At 53.0% G+C, this 17,841-nt stretch overlaps 1 protein-coding gene across 1 annotated transcript in view; it reads left to right on the forward strand.

Moving 5' to 3' along the window:
- Nucleotides 1-17,841, forward strand: part of fng (Fringe glycosyltransferase) — a 102,144-nt gene that overhangs the window by 57,424 nt on the left and 26,879 nt on the right. The window contains exon 2 of the mRNA XM_069300851.1: nt 15,067-15,115. Coding sequence (XP_069156952.1) covers nt 15,067-15,115 — 49 coding nt within the window. The remainder of the gene's footprint in view (nt 1-15,066; nt 15,116-17,841) is intronic.

Genomic DNA, 17,841 nt, shown 5'->3' on the forward strand with positions numbered 1-17,841 from the left:
GTGGTTGTGTAGTTAGTGGCAGGGGGGGTTGTGTAGTTAGTGGCAGGGTGGTTGTGTAGTTAGTGGCAGGGTGGTTATGTAGTTAGTGGCAGGGGGGGTTGTGTAGTTAGTGGCAGGGTGGTTGTGTAGTTAGTGGCAGGGTGGTTGTGTAGTTAGTGGCAGGGTGGTTGTGTAGTTAGTGGCAGGGTGGTTGTGTAGTTAGTGGCAGGGGGGGTTGTGTAGTTAGTGGCAGGGGTGGTTGTGTAGTTAGTGGCAGGGTGGTTATGTAGTTAGTGGCAGGGGGGGTTGTGTAGTTAGTGGCAGGGGTGGTTGTGTAGTTAGTGGCAGGGTGGTTGTGTAGTTAGTGGCAGGGTGGTTGTGTAGTTAGTGGCAGCGGTGGTTGTGTAGTTAGTGGCAGGGGTGGTTGTGTAGTTAGTGGCAGGGGTGGTTGTGTAGTTAGTGGCAGGGTGGTTATGTAGTTAGTGGCAGGGGGGGTTGTGTAGTTAGTGGCAGGGGTGGTTGTGTAGTTAGTGGCAGGGGGGGTTGTGTAGTTAGTGGCAGGGTGGTTGTGTAGTTAGTGGCAGGGTGGTTGTGTAGTTAGTGGCAGCGGTGGTTGTGTAGTTAGTGGCAGGGGTGGTTGTGTAGTTAGTGGCAGGGGTGGTTGTGTAGTTAGTGGCAGGGTGGTTATGTAGTTAGTGGCAGGGGTGGTTGTGTAGTTAGTGGCAGGGTGGTTGTGTAGTTAGTAGCAGGGTGGTTGTGTAGTTAGTGGCAGGGTGGTTGTGTAGTTAGTGGCAGGGTGGTTGTGTAGTTAGTGGCAGGGGGGGTTGTGTAGTTAGTGGCAGGGTGGTTGTGTAGTTAGTGGCAGCGGTGGTTGTGTAGTTAGTGGCAGGGGCGGTTGTGTAGTTAGTGGCAGGGGTGGGTGTAGTTAGTGGCAGGGGTGGGTGTAGTTAGTGGCAGGGTGGTTATGTAGTTAGTGGCAGGGGGGGTTGTGTAGTTAGTGGCAGGGTGGTTGTGTAGTTAGTGGCAGGGGTGGTTGTGTAGTTAGTGGCAGGGTGGTTGTGTAGTTAGTGGCAGGGGTGGTTGTGTAGTTAGTGGCAGGGGGGTTGTGTAGTTAGTGGCAGGGGTGGTTGTGTAGTTAGTGGCAGGGGGGTTGTGTAGTTAGTGGCAGGGGTGGTTGTGTAGTTAGTGGCAGGGGGGGTTGTGTAGTTAGTGGCAGGGTGGTTGTGTAGTTAGTGGCAGGGTGGTTGTGTAGTTTGTGGCAGGGTGGTTGTGTAGTTAGTGGCAGGGTGGTTGTGTAGTTAGTGGCAGGGTGGTTGTGTAGTTAGTGGCAGGGTTGTTGTGTAGTTAGTGGCAGGGTGGTTGTGTAGTTAGTGGCAGGGTGGTTGTGTAGTTAGTGGCAGGGTGGTTGTGTAGTTAGTGGCAGGGTGGTTGTGTAGTTAGTGGCAGGGTTGTTGTGTAGTTAGTGGCAGGGGGGGTTGTGTAGTTAGTGGCAGGGTGGTTGTGTAGTTAGTGGCAGGGTGGTTGTGTAGTTAGTGGCAGGGTGGTTGTGTAGTTAGTGGTAGGGTGGTTGTGTAGTTAGTGGCAGGGTTGTTGTGTAGTTAGTGGCAGGGTGGTTGTGTAGTTAGTGGCAGGGTGGTTGTGTAGTTAGTGGCAGGGTGGTTGTGTAGTTAGTGGCAGGGGGGGGTTGTGTAGTTAGTGGCTGGGTGGTTGTGTAGTTAGTGGCAGGGTGGTTGTGTAGTTAATGGCAGGGTGGTTGTGTAGTTAGTGGCAGGGTTGTTGTGTAGTTAGTGGCAGGGTGGTTGTGTAGTTAGTGGCAGGGGTGGTTGTGTAGTTAGTGGCAGGGTGGTTGTGTAGTTAGTGGCAGGGGTGGTTGTGTAGTTAGTGGCAGGGGTGGTTGTGTAGTTAGTGGCAGGGGTGGTTGTGTAGTTAGTGGCAGGGTGGTTGTGTAGTTAGTGGCAGGGGGGGTTGTGTAGTTAGTGGCAGGGTGGTTGTGTAGTTAGTGGCAGGGTTGTTGTGTAGTTAGTGGCAGGGTGGTTCTGTAGTTAGTGGCAGGGTGGTTGTGTAGTTAGTGGCAGGGTGGTTGTGTAGTTAGTGGCAGGGTGGTTGTGTAGTTAGTGGCAGGGTTGTTGTGTAGTTAGTGGCAGGGTGGTTGTGTAGTTAGTGGCAGGGTGGTTGTGTAGTTAGTGGCAGGGTTGTTGTGTAGTTAGTGGCAGGGTGGTTGTGTAGTTAGTGGCAGGGTTGTTGTGTAGTTAGTGGCAGGGTGGTTGTGTAGTTAGTGGCAGGGTGGTTGTGTAGTTAGTGGCAGGGTTGTTGTGTAGTTAGTGGCAGGGTGGTTGTGTAGTTAGTGGCAGGGTGGTTGTGTAGTTAGTGGCAGGGTGGTTGTGTAGTTAGTGGCAGGGGTGGTTGTGTAGTTAGTGGCAGGGTGGTTGTGTAGTTAGTGGCAGGGTTGTTGTGTAGTTAGTGGCAGGGTGGTTGTGTAGTTAGTGGCAGGGTGGTTGTGTAGTTAGTGGCAGGGGTGGTTGTGTAGTTAGTGGCAGGGGGGGTTGTGTAGTTAGTGGCAGGGGGGGTTGTGTAGTTAGTGGCAGGGGGGGTTGTGTAGTTAGTGGCAGGGTGGTTGTGTAGTTAGTGGCAGGGGTGGTTGTGTAGTTAGTGGCAGGGTGGTTGTGTAGTTAGTGGCAGGGTGGTTGTGTAGTTAGTGGCAGGGGGGTTGTGTAGTTAGTGGCAGGGTGGTTGTGTAGTTAGTGGCAGGGTGGTTGTGTAGTTAGTGGCAGGGTGGTTGTGTAGTTAGTGGCAGGGTGGTTGTGTAGTTAGTGGCAGGGGGGGTTGTGTAGTTAGTGGCTGGGTGGTTGTGTAGTTAGTGGCAGGGGGGGTTGTGTAGTTAGTGGCAGGGGGGGTTGTGTAGTTAGTGGCAGGGTGGTTGTGTAGTTAGTGGCAGGGGGGGTTGTGTAGTTAGTGGCAGGGGGGGTTGTGTAGTTAGTGGCAGGGGGGGTTGTGTAGTTAGTGGCAGGGTGGTTGTGTAGTTAGTGGCAGGGGTGGTTGTGTAGTTAGTGGCAGGGGGGTTGTGTAGTTAGTGGCAGGGGGGGTTGTGTAGTTAGTGGCAGGGTGGTTGTGTAGTTAGTGGCAGGGTGGTTGTGTAGTTAGTGGCAGGGGGGGTTGTATAGTTAGTGGCAGGGGGGTTGTGTAGTTAGTGGCAGGGTGGTTGTGTAGTTAGTGGCAGGGTGGTTGTGTAGTTAGTGGCAGGGTGGTTGTGTAGTTAGTGGCAGGGGTGGTTGTGTAGTTAGTGGCAGGGTGGTTGTGTAGTTAGTGGCAGGGTGGTTGTGTAGTTAGTGGCAGGGTGGTTGTGTAGTTAGTGGCAGGGGTGGTTGTGTAGTTAGTGGCAGGGGTGGTTGTGTAGTTAGTGGCAGGGTGGTTGTGTAGTTAGTGGCAGGGTGGTTGTGTAGTTAGTGGCAGGGTGGTTGTGTAGTTAGTGGCAGGGTGGTTGTGTAGTTAGTGGCAGGGTGGTTGTGTAGTTAGTGGCAAGGGTGGTTGTGTAGTTAGTGGCAGGGGTGGTTGTGTAGTTAGTGGCAGGGTGGTTGTGTAGTTAGTGGCAGGGTGGTTGTGTAGTTAGTGGCAGGGGGGGTTGTGTAGTTAGTGGCAGGGTGGTTGTGTAGTTAGTGGCAGGGGTGGTTGTGTAGTTAGTGGCAGGGGGGGTTGTGTAGTTAGTGGCAGGGGTGGTTGTGTAGTTAGTGGCAGGGGGGGTTGTGTAGTTAGTGGCAGGGGTGGTTGTGTAGTTAGTGGCAGGGGGGGTTGTGTAGTTAGTGGCAGGGGGGGGTTGTGTAGTTAGTGGCAGGGTGGTTGTGCAGTTAGTGGCAGGGGGTTGTGTAGTTAGTGGCAGGGTGGTTGTGTAGTTAGTGGCAGGGGGGGTTGTGTAGTTAGTGGCAGGGGTGGTTGTGTAGTTAGTGACAGGGGTGGTTGGGTAGTTAGTGGCAGGGTGGTTGTGTAGTTAGTGGCAGGGGGAGGGTTATTTAGGCCAGTACAAGTTAGCTAATTGTCCACCAAGCGGTGGTCCACTCAACCAATAACCAGTCATTAAAGCAGACAGATAGCCGACTAATTAACTGGTTATCCAATAAGCCAGCCAATCCATTACTCAGGTAAACAATAAACGACAGCAAGCCACAGGTAAACCGTGCCACGAGTTAACCTGTGGACCAGTAAACCGTTGAGTGTGATCTCCCCGTCTCTCATCTCTACCTACCTAAGCCTAGACTCTACCTCATGCCTCCTCCTTTCTCTCACCTTTCTCTACGTCCCCTGGCCTGACCCTCCCTCATGCCTCCCCCCCCCACCAACTCCCTCTTTAATCATTCGCTGCAAGACAAATTACAGGCTTGGTAATAATGGCTTTTGAAACAAGAGAGCCAAACCGGTGCCGTCACTTGTGCTAGGCACGTGCTCCCTCGGGGGGGAACACGGCCGTGTGTGTACAGCTGCACAAGGCTGCCACGACGCCTCACACAACCTTCCCTGCCCGAAGTTATACAGTAAATTATATATGGAGCGATTAAATACCTTCATATTGCATATTCTGGGAGGCAGTGGAGGGACAGGCTCAAAATGTACACACTAAAGTAACTCCTTGTGAGACCACGATAGAGAGTAGTCGCCTATAATGAGACCCGTGGTCTACAATGAGACTTGTGGTCTACAATGAGACCACTGGTCTACAATGAGACCACTGGTCTACAATGAGACCACTGGTCTACAATGAGACCACTGGTCTACAATGAGACCACTGGTCTACAATGAGACCACTGGTCTACAATGAGACCACTGGTCTACAATGAGACCACTGGTCTACAATGAGACCACTGGTCCTATGTAGAGTTGGGGTGCAAAATGCGTACAAATAAATCTACACACGTCCAGTAGATGTACACATCCTATAGATGTACACGTCCTGTAGATGTATACATCCTATAGATGTACACGTCCTGTAGATGTACACGTCCTGTAGATGTACACATCCTATAGATGTACACGTCCTGTAGATGTACACGTCCTATAGATGTACACGTCCTGTAGATGTACACGTCCTGTAGATGTACACGTCCTATAGATGTACACGTCCTGTAGATGTACACGTCCTATAGATGTACACGTCCTGTAGATGTACACGTCCTATAGATGTACACGTCCTGTAGATGTACACGTCCTATAGATGTACACGTCCTATAGATGTACACGTCCTGTAGATGTACACGTCCTGTAGATGTACACGTCCTATAGATGTACACGTCCTGTAGATATACACGTCCTATAGATATACACGTCCTATAGATGTACACGTCCTATAGATGTACACGTCCTAAAGATGTACACGTCCTGTAGATGTACACGTCCTATAGATGTACACGTCCTATAGATGTACACGTCCTATAGATGTACACGTCCTATAGATATACACGTCCTATAGATGTACACGTCCTATACATGTACACGTCCTATAGATGTACACGTCCTATAGATGTACACGTCCTATAGATGTACACGTCCTATAGATGTACACTTCCTATAGATGTACACGTCCTATAGATGTACATGTCCTGTAGATGTATAAATCCTGTAGATGTACACGTCCTATAGATGTACACGTCCTGTAGATGTACACATCCTGTAGATGTACACGTCCTGTAGATGTACACATCCTGTAGATGTACACGTCCTGTAGATGTACACGTCCTGTAGATATACACGTCCTGTAGATGTACACGTCCTATAGATGTACACGTCCTATAGATGTACACGTCCTATAGATGTACACGTCCTATAGGTGTACACGTCCTATAGATGTACACGTCCTATAGATCTACACGTCCTATAGATCTACACGTCCTATAGATGTACACGTCCTATAGATGTACACGTCTTATAGATGTACACGTCCTGTAGATGTACACGTCCTATAGATGTACACGTCTTATAGATGTACACGTCCTGTAGATGTACACGTCCTATAGATGTACACTTCCTATAGATGTACACGTCCTGTAGATGTACACGTCCTATAGATGTACACTTTCTATAGATGTACACGTCCTGTAGATGTACACGTCCTATAGATCTTTGTCACAAGGAGGAGTACTTGGTCCTACCTTGTTTAATGTTCTAATTAATGCCTTACAAAGATCAATCCCAACTAGTCCTGCAAACATCACTATCAGCTATGCAGATGACATCCTTGTACATACTAAAACCCACCGCTAAATACAGTCTTAAATTGTATACATACAGCTTGTGAGAGCCTTGGTCTTGTAATCAACGCTGCTAAAACTAAGGTATTTAACAGACAAATTGGTACTTGCAAAAGTGGACCACGAAAACTTAAGATAGATAATGTACCAATTAACTCTGTCTTGTTTCAAATACCTTGGTATCTGTCCTTTGTACCTTAACTGTAGTCAATTAGTTCCATCAACAATATAGAGACAGACTCGAGGCTCTCTAGTGGGGTACAGCCCTAAGTGCGGTGTTAATATTAAAATAGCAAAAATGGTGTACTTAGCATATATAAGGTCTCTGATAGACTATCATGCACCAACTTTAGTCCTGCAAAATGGCAAAAGTATTGATAGACTGGAAAAAATGAAGCACTCTAAAAAATAACGTAAGCTTTTAAGGGTTGATAGATGTTAATCTTCTTGTTTGAGGAGCTGTTCACTTGAGACAGTTCAGCAAGTCCCAGCTGTGTCTGGGTACAAGTGACAGGATGAACAACCCAGCGGGTTTTCTTCCTATTGGGGAGTGTTGTACATGCTGCTATGGCGGTGTGTCCACTCACAAGATGAGTGGCGCTGCCCAATACTGTCACTATGGCGGTGTGTCCACTCACAAGATGAGTGGCGCTGCCCAATACTGTCACTATGGCGGTGTGTCCACTCACAAGATGAGTGGCGCTGGCCAATACTGTCACTATGGCGGTGTGTCCACTCACAGGATGAGTGGCGCTGCCCAATACTGTTACTATGGCGGTGTGTCCACTCACAAGATGAGTGGCGCTGCCCAATACTGTCACTATGGCGGTGTGTCCACTCACAGGATGAGTGGCGCTGCCCAATACTGTCACTATGGCGGTGTGTCCACTCACAGGATGAGTGGCGCTGCCCAATACTGTCACTATGGCGGTGTGTCCACTCACAGGATGAGTGGCGCTACCCAATACTGTCACTATGGCGGTGTGTCCACTCACAAGATGAGTGACGCTGCCCAATACTGTCACTATGGCGGTGTGTCCACTCACAAGATGAGTGGCGCTGCCCAATACTGTCACTATGGCGGTGTGTCCACTCACAGGATGAGTGGCGCTGCCCAATACTGTTACTATGGCGGTGTGTCCACTCACAAGATGAGTGGCGCTGCCCAATACTGTCACTATGGCGGTGTGTCCACTCACAGGATGAGTGGCGCTGCCCAATACTGTCACTATGGCGGTGTGTCCACTCACAGGATGAGTGGCGCTACCCAATACTGTCACTATGGCGGTGTGTCCACTCACAGGATGAGTGGCGCTGCCCAATACTGTTACTATGGCGGTGTGTCCACTCACAAGATGAGTGGCGCTGCCCAATAAACTCGCCCCTCGGGGCAAAATTTAAATTTAAGTAGTGTATTGTGATGAGTAATAATGAACAGCAGCTCCCCTATGACTCTGTAATATCTCCATTTGTCAAACAATTATGTATTAGCGATAAGACCTACCAATAATGTATATTGACTTACTGGAAATATATAGCTCTTGAAATAGAACATTATCTGTAACTAGCTGACATTATAACTGTAAGGTGTGAAGGATAGATGAAATTATTTATGTAATAATATAAGATGTCTGTACCAGACATCACCGCCAGACATCTGATAAAGACCTTTTGTGCCCTCTGTAATGCTTTTTGCGCTACCGCTCACAGGATGAGTATGGGGTGCACAATAAACTATCGCTCACAGGATGAGTATGGGGTGCATAATAAACTACCGCTCACAGGATGAGTATGGGGTACACAATAAACTACCGCTCACAGGATGAGTATGGGGTGCACAATAAACTACCGCTCACAGGATGAGTATGGGGTGCACAATAAACTACCGCTCACAGGATGAGTATGGGGTGCACAATAAACTACCGCTCACAGGATGAGTATGGGGTGCACAATAAACTACCGCTCACAGGATGAGTATGGGGTGCACAATAAACTACCGCTCACAGGATGAGTATGGGGTGCACAATAAACTACCGCTCACAGGATGAGTATGGGGTGCACAATAAACTGCCGCTCACACGATGAGTATGGGGTGCACAATAAACTACCGCTCACAGGATGAGTATGGGGTGCACAATAAACTACCGCTCACAGGATGAGTATGGGGTGCACAATAAACTACCGCTCACAGGATGAGTATGGGGTGCACAATAAACTACCGCTCACACGATGAGTATGGGGTGCACAATAAACTACCGCTCACAGGATGAGTATGAGGTGCACAATAAACTGCCGCTCACAGGATGAGTATGGGGTGGTGGTGGGTGTAGATAGTAGTAGTAGTGGGTGTAGGTAGTGGTGGTGGTGGTAGTGGGTGTAGGTAGTAGTGGTGGTGGGTGTAGGTAGTAGTGGTGGTGGGTGTAGGTAGTGGTGGTGATGGTGGGTGTGGGTAGTGGTGGTGATGGTGGGTGTAGGTAGTGGTGGTGATGGTGGGTGTAGGTAGTGGTGGTGATGGTGGGTGTAGGTAGTGGTGGTGATGGTGGGTGTAGGTAGTGGTGGTGATGGTGGGTGTAGGTAGTGGTGGTGATGGTGGGTGTAGGTAGTGGTGGTGGTGGTGGTGGGTGTAGGTAGTGGTGGTGATGGTGGGTGTAGGTAGTGGTGGTGATGGTGGGTGTAGATAGTGGTGGTGATGGTGGGTGTAGGTAGTGGTGGTGGTGGTAGTGGGTGTAGGTAGTGGTGGTGATGGTGGGTGTAGGTAGTGGTGGTGATGGTGGGTGTAGGTAGTGGTGGTGATGGTGGGTGTAGATAGTGGTGGTGATGGTGGGTGTAGGTAGTGGTGGTGATGGTGGGTGTAGGTAGTGGTGGTGATGGTGGGTGTAGGTAGTGGTAGTGGTGTTGGGTGTAGGTAGTGGTGATGATGGTGGGTGTAGGTAGTGGTGGTGATGGTGGGTGTAGGTAGTGGTAGTGGTGGTGGGTGTAGGTAGTGGTGGTGGTGGTGGGTGTAGGTAGTGGTGGTGATGGTGGGTGTAGGTAGTGGTGGTGATGGTGGGTGTAGGTAGTGGTGGTGATGGTGGGTGTAGGTAGTGGTGGTGATGGTGGGTGTAGGTAGTGGTGGTGGTGGTGGGTGTAGGTAGTGGTGGTGATGGTGGGTGTAGGTAGTGGTGGTGGTGGTGGTGGGTGTAGGTAGTGGTGGTGATGGTGGGTGTAGGTAGTGGTGGTGGTGGTGGTAGGTGTAGGTAGTGGTGGTGATGGTGGGTGTAGGTAGTGGTAGTGGTGGTGGGTGTAGGTAGTGGTGGTGATGGTGGGTGTAGGTAGTGGTGGTGATGGTGGGTGTAGGTAGTGGTAGTGGTGGTGGGTGTAGGTAGTGGTGGTGATGGTGGGTGTAGGTAGTGGTGGTGATGGTGGGTGTAGGTAGTGGTGGTGATGGTGGGTGTAGGTAGTGGTGGTGATGGTGGGTGTAGGTAGTGGTGGTGATGGTGGGTGTAGGTAGTGGTGGTGATGGTGGGTGTAGGTAGTGGTAGTGGTGGTGGGTGTAGGTAGTGGTAGTGGTGGTGGGTGTAGGTGAGGAAGAAGGCTAGTGGGTACGGGGAAGAGTTCTCAACCCACACCGTCCCTGGGGGTATATTCATCCGTCAAGGGGAGGGGGTGGAGGGAGAGGCACATCATAAACATTTCTTCCATATAAACATTAACGTACTGTATCTGCATACTGATACACCTGTACAGTGTGTATCAGTACCTGTTTGAACATCTGTACCTGTAGCTACACTTATTGCCTATATGTACACCTCTGGCCAGGTACACCTGTAGCCTCTGGGCAGGTGTACCTGTACACCTGTAGCCTCTGGTCAGGTGTACCTGTACACCTGTAGCCTCTGGTCAGGTGTACCTGTACACCTGTAGCCTCTGGTCAGGTGTACCTGTACACCTGTAGCCTCTGGTCAGGTGTACCTGTACACCTGTAGCCTCTGGTCAGGTGTACCTGTACACCTGTAGCCTCTGGTCAGGTGTACCTGTACACCACCACCACCACCACCACCACCACCACCACCACCATCACCACCACCACCATCACCACCACCACCACCAGCACCACCACCACCACCAGCACCACCACCACCACCACCACCACCACCATCACCACCACCACCATCACCACCACCACCACCACCACCACCACCACCACCATCACCACCACCACCACCACCACCACCACCACCACCAAGAGGACGGCTGCCTCCCGCGTGTATGAAGGCCTATAGTTACCGCCTGTGTGTCGTCCCCTCCTGTCACCCAACACTGTCACCCCTCCTGTCACCCAACACTGTCACCCCTCCTGTCACCCAACACTGTCACCCCTCCTGTCACCCAACACTGTCACGGCCTCTTAGTTACGAGTGACAGTCCGCTATTTTTACCATCCCTTATCCAGGAACGGTGGAGTGGAAGGGCAGAGCAGAGGATGGGAAAGGCAGAGGAGGCGGGAGGGAAACTGTCAGGTGGTGTTATTAAACACCCGAGACCCGGGTAGAGGGCCCACGAGGCCCCACACACACCCTCCCTAATCATGGGTGGAGCCGCTCCTCTCATAATGACAACGGCCTCCGGCTACAAAGTCTTTACCCGCTCTGTAATTGTTGCTTGTGGTCTCCTGATTGTGAGGAGCGACCGGTCACAATCACAGCCCAACTGGTCATTCTTGGAGCAACATTTGATTTGGGGATGATTGGTGATGATTCGGCTCAGGTGGGCAGAGACACACACGTTTGGCTTTGATTTCTGTTATTCGTTTCTTCTTCTTCTACCAAATGTTTGTTAACATTGTGTGGTGATGTGAAAGGTCTTGGTGGAGGGTCGTGGTCCCCGAGGGCGCACCGTATGGCTCCTCGTCACAACATTCACACAGGCCAATATCCAGTGTATTACACTCTGATTTACACTCCAACATTCACATCGTTCAAGAATGTTCTTGCTCCCCCCCCCCCCACCTGTTTAAAAAAGTCGACGTCGTCTCTGGTCACGTGACAAGTCCGCTACCTGGTTGATGGGGTTCTGGGAGTTGTTCTACTCCCCAAGCCCGGCCCGAGGCCAGGCTTGACTTGTGAGAGTTTGGTCCACCAGGTTGTTGCTTGGAGCGGCCCGCAGGCCCACATACCCACCACAGCCCGGTTGGTCCGGCACTCCTTGGAGGAAACTACGGTATCTAGTTTTGTTTTGAAGATGTCCACGGTTGTTCCGGCAATATTTTTATGCTCGCTGGGAGGATGTTGAACAACCGCGGACCTCTGATGTTTATACAGTGTTCTCTGATTGTGCCTATGGCACCTCTGCTCTTCACTGGTTCACCGCTCTCACAGCCATCAGAACAGGTATACTAATTGTAGTCTTGGTAGTGGAGGCGCCTCCCCGCGCCCACATCCACACGCTCACTCACACGCACACGCACACCCTCACTCACACGCACACGCACACGCTCACTCACACGCACACGCATCCCCTCCAGAGTCGACACAACCTCTACCCTCAGTCCGGGAGGGTATATGTACAAAACAAAAATGTATAAAATTTAAATTAGACAAGTATGGAAGAAGGCCTCGAGAACACTGCAGTGTACAGGACACATGAAGGCCCAGCAGGCCCGTGGGGGCCCGGCCCAGCAGGCCCGTGGGCCCCGGCCCAGCAGGCCCGTGGGGCCCCGGCCCAGCAGGCCCGTGGGGGCCCGGCCCAGTAGGCCCGTGGGGCCCCGGCCCAGCAGGCCCGTGGGGCCCCGGCCCAGCAGGCCCGTGGGGCCCCGGCCCAGCAGGCCCGTGGGGCCCCGGCCCAGCAGGCCCGTGGGGGCCCGGCCCAGCAGGCCCGTGGGGCCCCGGCCCAGCAGGCCCGTGGGGCCCCGGCCCAGTAATATGACACATAAAGCTACACGAGAGCACCATAAACAGAGGCTCGGACCCGCCACTCACAAAACACAGCCGCTAATTTCTTCCACCGTCATGAAGGTGGTGGGAGGCCGCGCCCTCACAGTCCTCACCGTGTCATTTCAAAAGTACAAATGCTCAGCCCACAGCTCGGACAGGGGCAAGCACAGATACCTGACGGCGTCAGTCATCCGCTCGTAAGTGAGAGGTCAACATACCTCAAGGAGGGGAGCGGGGAGGAAGAAAAACTATAGCCATAAAAAATCTTCAGGTAGCCAGGATGAGGGAGGGGGGGGGGTCGTAAAGTTCGGTTGGGCGGGAGAAGCAGCGCCCCAGGGGACCTGCCACCCACCCCAGGGTCCCCACTCACCACCCCAGGTCCCAGGGGCAGCGTGCAGGGGTGCAGGGTCCTGGGGGATATCACCAGTCAACACATGTAATTGTCTTGGATTCCGAACCCAAAGTTGACCTGATGGCGGCCTGTATCAACCCAGCATGCCAAGTACGCCACCACCCCTGGTGCTCCACCGCCACCCCTGGTGCTCCACCGCCACCCCTGGTGCTCCTCCATCACCCCTGGTGCTCCACCACCACCCCTGGTGCTCCACCGCCACCCCTGGTGCTCCTCCATCACCCCTGGTGCTCCACCACCACCCCTGGTGCTCCACCACCACCCCTGGTGCTCCACCACCACCCCTGGTGCTCCACCACCCCTGGTGCTCCACCACCACCCCTGGTGCTCCACCACCACCCCTGGTGCTCCACCACCCCTGGTGCTCCTAACCTAACCTAACCTAACCTTGCTGCCTCCTAGGGACATCCTTCAGACACTGGGGGCGTGGCGCACCCCATCACCTGGCCAGGGATACGGTGCCCAGCTGTTTACAGTTCCACGGTCGAATTAAACTATACACAAACAGGAAAGAGCTTCCAGGTAGGTGCTCACGACGCACACCTCCACCGTGCCCGGAGACCACGTGCATGGCACCAGGGAGCCGGGCACCAGGGAGCCGGGCACCAGGGAGCCGGGCACCAGGGAGCCGGGCACCAGGGAGCCTGGCACCAGGGAGCCTGGCACCACGGAGCCGGGCACCACGTGCCTGGCACCAGGGAGCCTGGCACCAGGGAGCCTGGCACCACGGAGCCGGGCACCACGTGCCTGGCACCAGGGAGCCGGGCACCAGGGAGCCGGGCACCAGGGAGCCTGGCACCACGGAGCCGGGCACCACGTGCCTGGCACCAGGGAGCCTGGCACCAGGGAGCCGGGCACCAGGGAGCCTGGCACCACGGAGCCGGGCACCACGTGCCTGGCACCAGGGAGCCTGGCACCAGGGAGCCGGGCACCAGGGAGCCTGGCACCACGTGCCTGGCACCAGGGAGCCTGGCACCACGGAGCCGGGCACCACGTGCCTGGCACCAGGGAGCCTGGCACCACGTGCCTGGCACCAGGGAGCCGGGCACCACGTGCCTGGCACCAGGGAGCCGGGCACCACGTGCCTGGCACCAGGGAGCCGGGCACCAGGGAGCCGGGCACCAGGGAGCCGGGCACCAGGGAGCCGGGCACCAGGGAGCCGGGCACCAGGGAGCCGGGCACCAGGGAGCCGGGCACCAGGGAGCCGGGCACCACGGAGCCGGGCACCAGGGAGCCTGGCACCACGTGCCTGGCACCAGGGAGCCTGGCACCACGGAGCCGGGCACCACGTGCCTGGCACCAGGGAGCCTGGCACCACGTGCCTGGCACCAGGGAGCCGGGCACCACGTGCCTGGCACCAGGGAGCCGGGCACCACGTGCCTGGCACCAGGGAGCCGGGCACCAGGGAGCCGGGCACCAGGGAGCCGGGCACCAGGGAGCCGGGCACCAGGGAGCCGGGCACCAGGGAGCCGGGCACCAGGGAGCCGGGCACCACGGAGCCGGGCACCAGGGAGCCGGGCACCAGGGAGCCGGGCACCAGGGAGCCGGGCACCAGGGAGCCGGGCACCAGGGAGCCGGGCACCAGGGAGCCGGGCACCAGGGAGCCGGGCACCACGGAGCCGGGCACCAGGGAGCCGGGCACCAGGGAGCCGGGCACCACGGAGCCGGGCACCAGGGAGCCGGGCACCAGGGAGCCGGGCACCACGGAGCCGGGCACCACGGAGCCGGGCACCACGTGCCTGGCACCAGGGAGCCGGGCACCAGGGAGCCGGGCACCAGGGAGCCGGGCACCAGGGAGCCGGGCACCACGGAGCCGGGCACCAGGGAGCCGGGCACCAGGGAGCCGGGCACCAGGGAGCCGGGCACCAGGGAGCCGGGCACCAGGGAGCCGGGCACCACGGAGCCGGGCACCACGGAGCCGGGCACCAGGGAGCCGGGCACCAGGGAGCCGGGCACCACGGAGCCGGGCACCAGGCTCCTGAGCCCAGGAGCTGAACCTTTGACCAGCTTGAGTAGTTAAGCTCTATTATACTTATAATAATTATATAATATATATATATATATATATATATATATATATATATATATATATATATATATATATATATATATATATATATATATATATATATATATATATATATATATATATATACAAAAGAATGAGGATGATAGGAGAACAAACACACATTAGAGTGTTCAGTGAGGAGCCACAAGGTCTTCTCTGAATAGTATTTATTTTCTTCTCTTATACTTATATATATTCTTATATTAGAATCAATGTGTGAATGGAGTCTTTTACAGCATTTACTTAGTAAATGCTGTAAAACATCTGTGCAATTGAATTAGAACATCTGCATTTTTTAATTAAAACATTGAATTATTAAATTAAATTATCTGTATTTTTGAATTAAAACATCCTCATTGTTGTGTTAATGAGAGTCTGTATAACAGAATTTCTGGCTCCCGTTTACACAGCTCACTTGTTCTTTTGTTCTTCATCTAAGGATTTATTTGTTATTTCTTGCAGACGTGGTTCTTCACCGACACAGAAGATGGAGAGTATCAACAGAAAACGGGTGAGTAGCAACTGCTTATATTGGCCAAGATATCGCTTATAATATAAATCTCTTTTAAGCGGAGGCAGATACTGTGTTAAGGTATATAGAATTTGTTCAGAAAATTAGTTTCAATTTGTCAACCAGAGTAGTTGGTATTTAAATGGGACACGTTAACTGCCACTCGTAACGGCACACACGCACAACCTGGCGTGCTTCCCTGCACACTAAATGCTTTACACTCATATGTGTCATAAATACATATTTATATACATATGGGGTCATGCATGCTCGCTGGAGTGTATCCTAGAGCGGCGAGAGTGCGCTCACTCAAGAGTTAGAGCACAGATCACAGAGTTAGAGGACACATCTCACAGTTAGAGGACACATCTCCGAGTTAGAGGACACATCTCCGAGTTAGAGGACACATCTCACAGTTAGAGGACACATCTCACAGTTAGAGGACACATCTCCGAGTTAGAGGACACATCTCCGAGTTAGAGGACACATCTCACAGTTAGAGGACACATCTCACAGTTAGAGGACACATCTCGGAGTTAGAGGACACATCTCCGAGTTAGAGGACACATCTCACAGTTAGAGGACACATCTCACAGTTATAGGACACATCTCACAGTTAGAGGACACATCTCACAGTTAGAGGACACATCTCACAGTTAGAGGACACATCTCACAGTTAGAGGACACATCTCCTAGTTAGAGGACACATCTCACAGTTAGAGGACACATCTCACAGTTAGAGGACACATCTCACAGTTAGAGGACACATCTCCTAGTTAGAGGACACATCTCACAGTTAGAGGACACATCTCACAGTTAGAGGACACATCTCCGAGTTAGAGGACACATCTCACAGAGGACACATCTCACAGTTAGAGGACACATCTCCGAGTTAGAGGACACATCTCACAGTTCGAGGACACATATCTCACAGTTAGAGGACACATCTCGGAGTTCGAGGAGAGAGAGGGAGTGAGGGCCTGTGCCTGGGTGCCACCGGTGACTGCATGTAAACAGATCCAGGGACATGTGGTGTGGGTGTTGCCTTACTGGTGCTGGCAACCAGGCCCTTGGGGTGATGGTCTCATGGCGGGTCTGCCCTCACACACTCCCTCACCAACACTCACACTCAAAGAGGTTTCGAGCTGGAGGAATGTAACAAGTGGAGTCCCACAAGGCTGGGTTTGGGACCGCTACTGTTCCAAATGGATGTGAACAACCTTCTTGAGAGAGTGATCACCTGTATGTCAATGTTTGCAGATGACACAAAGTTCAAGAGACATGTAACAACGGGAGGACTGCGGGAGGTGACAGTGGCGCCTTCACACACTCCGGCAGCGGGCAGATATTTGAGTGCTGGAGTTGAGATCCAACAAGGGGGGAAATAATGGAGATGGTGATGATGAAGATGGTGATGATGAAGATGGTGATGATGAAGATGGTGATGATGAAGATGGTGATGATGAAGATGGTGATGATGAAGACGGTGATGATGGAGATGGTGATGATGAAGATGGTGAAAGACCAACAATTATCTACACCATAAGGGAAGGTAACTACAGGAATCTTAAGGAGACAAGGATCTGGGAGTAGATATAATTCCAACATTGACACCGGATACACACCTAAACATGATAATATCGGCAGCATGTGCGACGTTGCTTAACGTGCAAACATTAGAACATCGTTTAGAAATCAAACTCACGATACCTTCAAGGCAATCATTCTACACAACATTTGTTAGACCAATATTCGCATATGCAGCACTGGCATGGGATCCACACCTTGTGAAGTATAAAACTAACACTAAAAAGTACAGAGGTTAGCAACACGACTGGTGCCAGAGGTAAGAGCATTAATCCATCAAGACAAGGATAGAAGAAATAGAGGAGGATATGATCACAACATTCAAGATGCTGAGTGGAATAGACAAGGTGGACAACGACAGTCTCTTTAATGTGAGAGAATGTAGGACAAAAGGCCGCAAATGTAAGCTGGGAACGCAAATGAATCGAACCACTGTAAGGAAAATACTGGTAGCCTGTGCGGGTGGTCAACGTACACTGGAAGACGCTACCCACAACATTATGACCAGATTCGACAAGGAATTGGAACATTAGTATAAGTTAAATTACAAGGCAACAGGTGTAACACGACCAACAGCCAGGACATACAGCCCTAGACCTCCCTCCCCGTGGACACTTATAGTCAAGTACCACCACCACCACCACCACCACCACCACCACCACCACCACTACCACTCCTCCATCAACCACCACTATTAACACTCCTCCATCACCACCATCAGTACTCTGTCATCACCACTATCAACACTTCATCGCCACCATGACTGCCACTCTGCCTTGTCTTCAGTAGCCCGGGAACGCCTTCCATCAGCGGGCGGGCGTAGGCGTGAGGGCACGCCTTCCATCAGCGGGCGGGCGTGGGCGTGAGGGCACGCCTTCCATCAGCGGGCGGGCGTGGGCGTGAGGGCACGCCTTCCATCAGCGGGCGGGCGTGGGCGTGAGGGCACGCCTTCCATCAGCGGGCGGGCGTGGGCGTGAGGGCACGCCTTCCATCAGCGGGCGGGCGTGGGCGTGAGGGCACGCCTTCCATCAGCGGGCGGGCGTGGGCGTGAGGGCACGCCTTCCATCAGCGGGCGGGCGGGCGTGGGCGTGAGGGCACGCCTTCCATCAACGCGCGGGCGTGGGCGTGAGGGCACGCCT

This window comes from Procambarus clarkii, chromosome 44, assembly GCF_040958095.1.
Source record: "Procambarus clarkii isolate CNS0578487 chromosome 44, FALCON_Pclarkii_2.0, whole genome shotgun sequence".
NCBI classification, from domain to species: domain Eukaryota; kingdom Metazoa; phylum Arthropoda; class Malacostraca; order Decapoda; family Cambaridae; genus Procambarus; species Procambarus clarkii.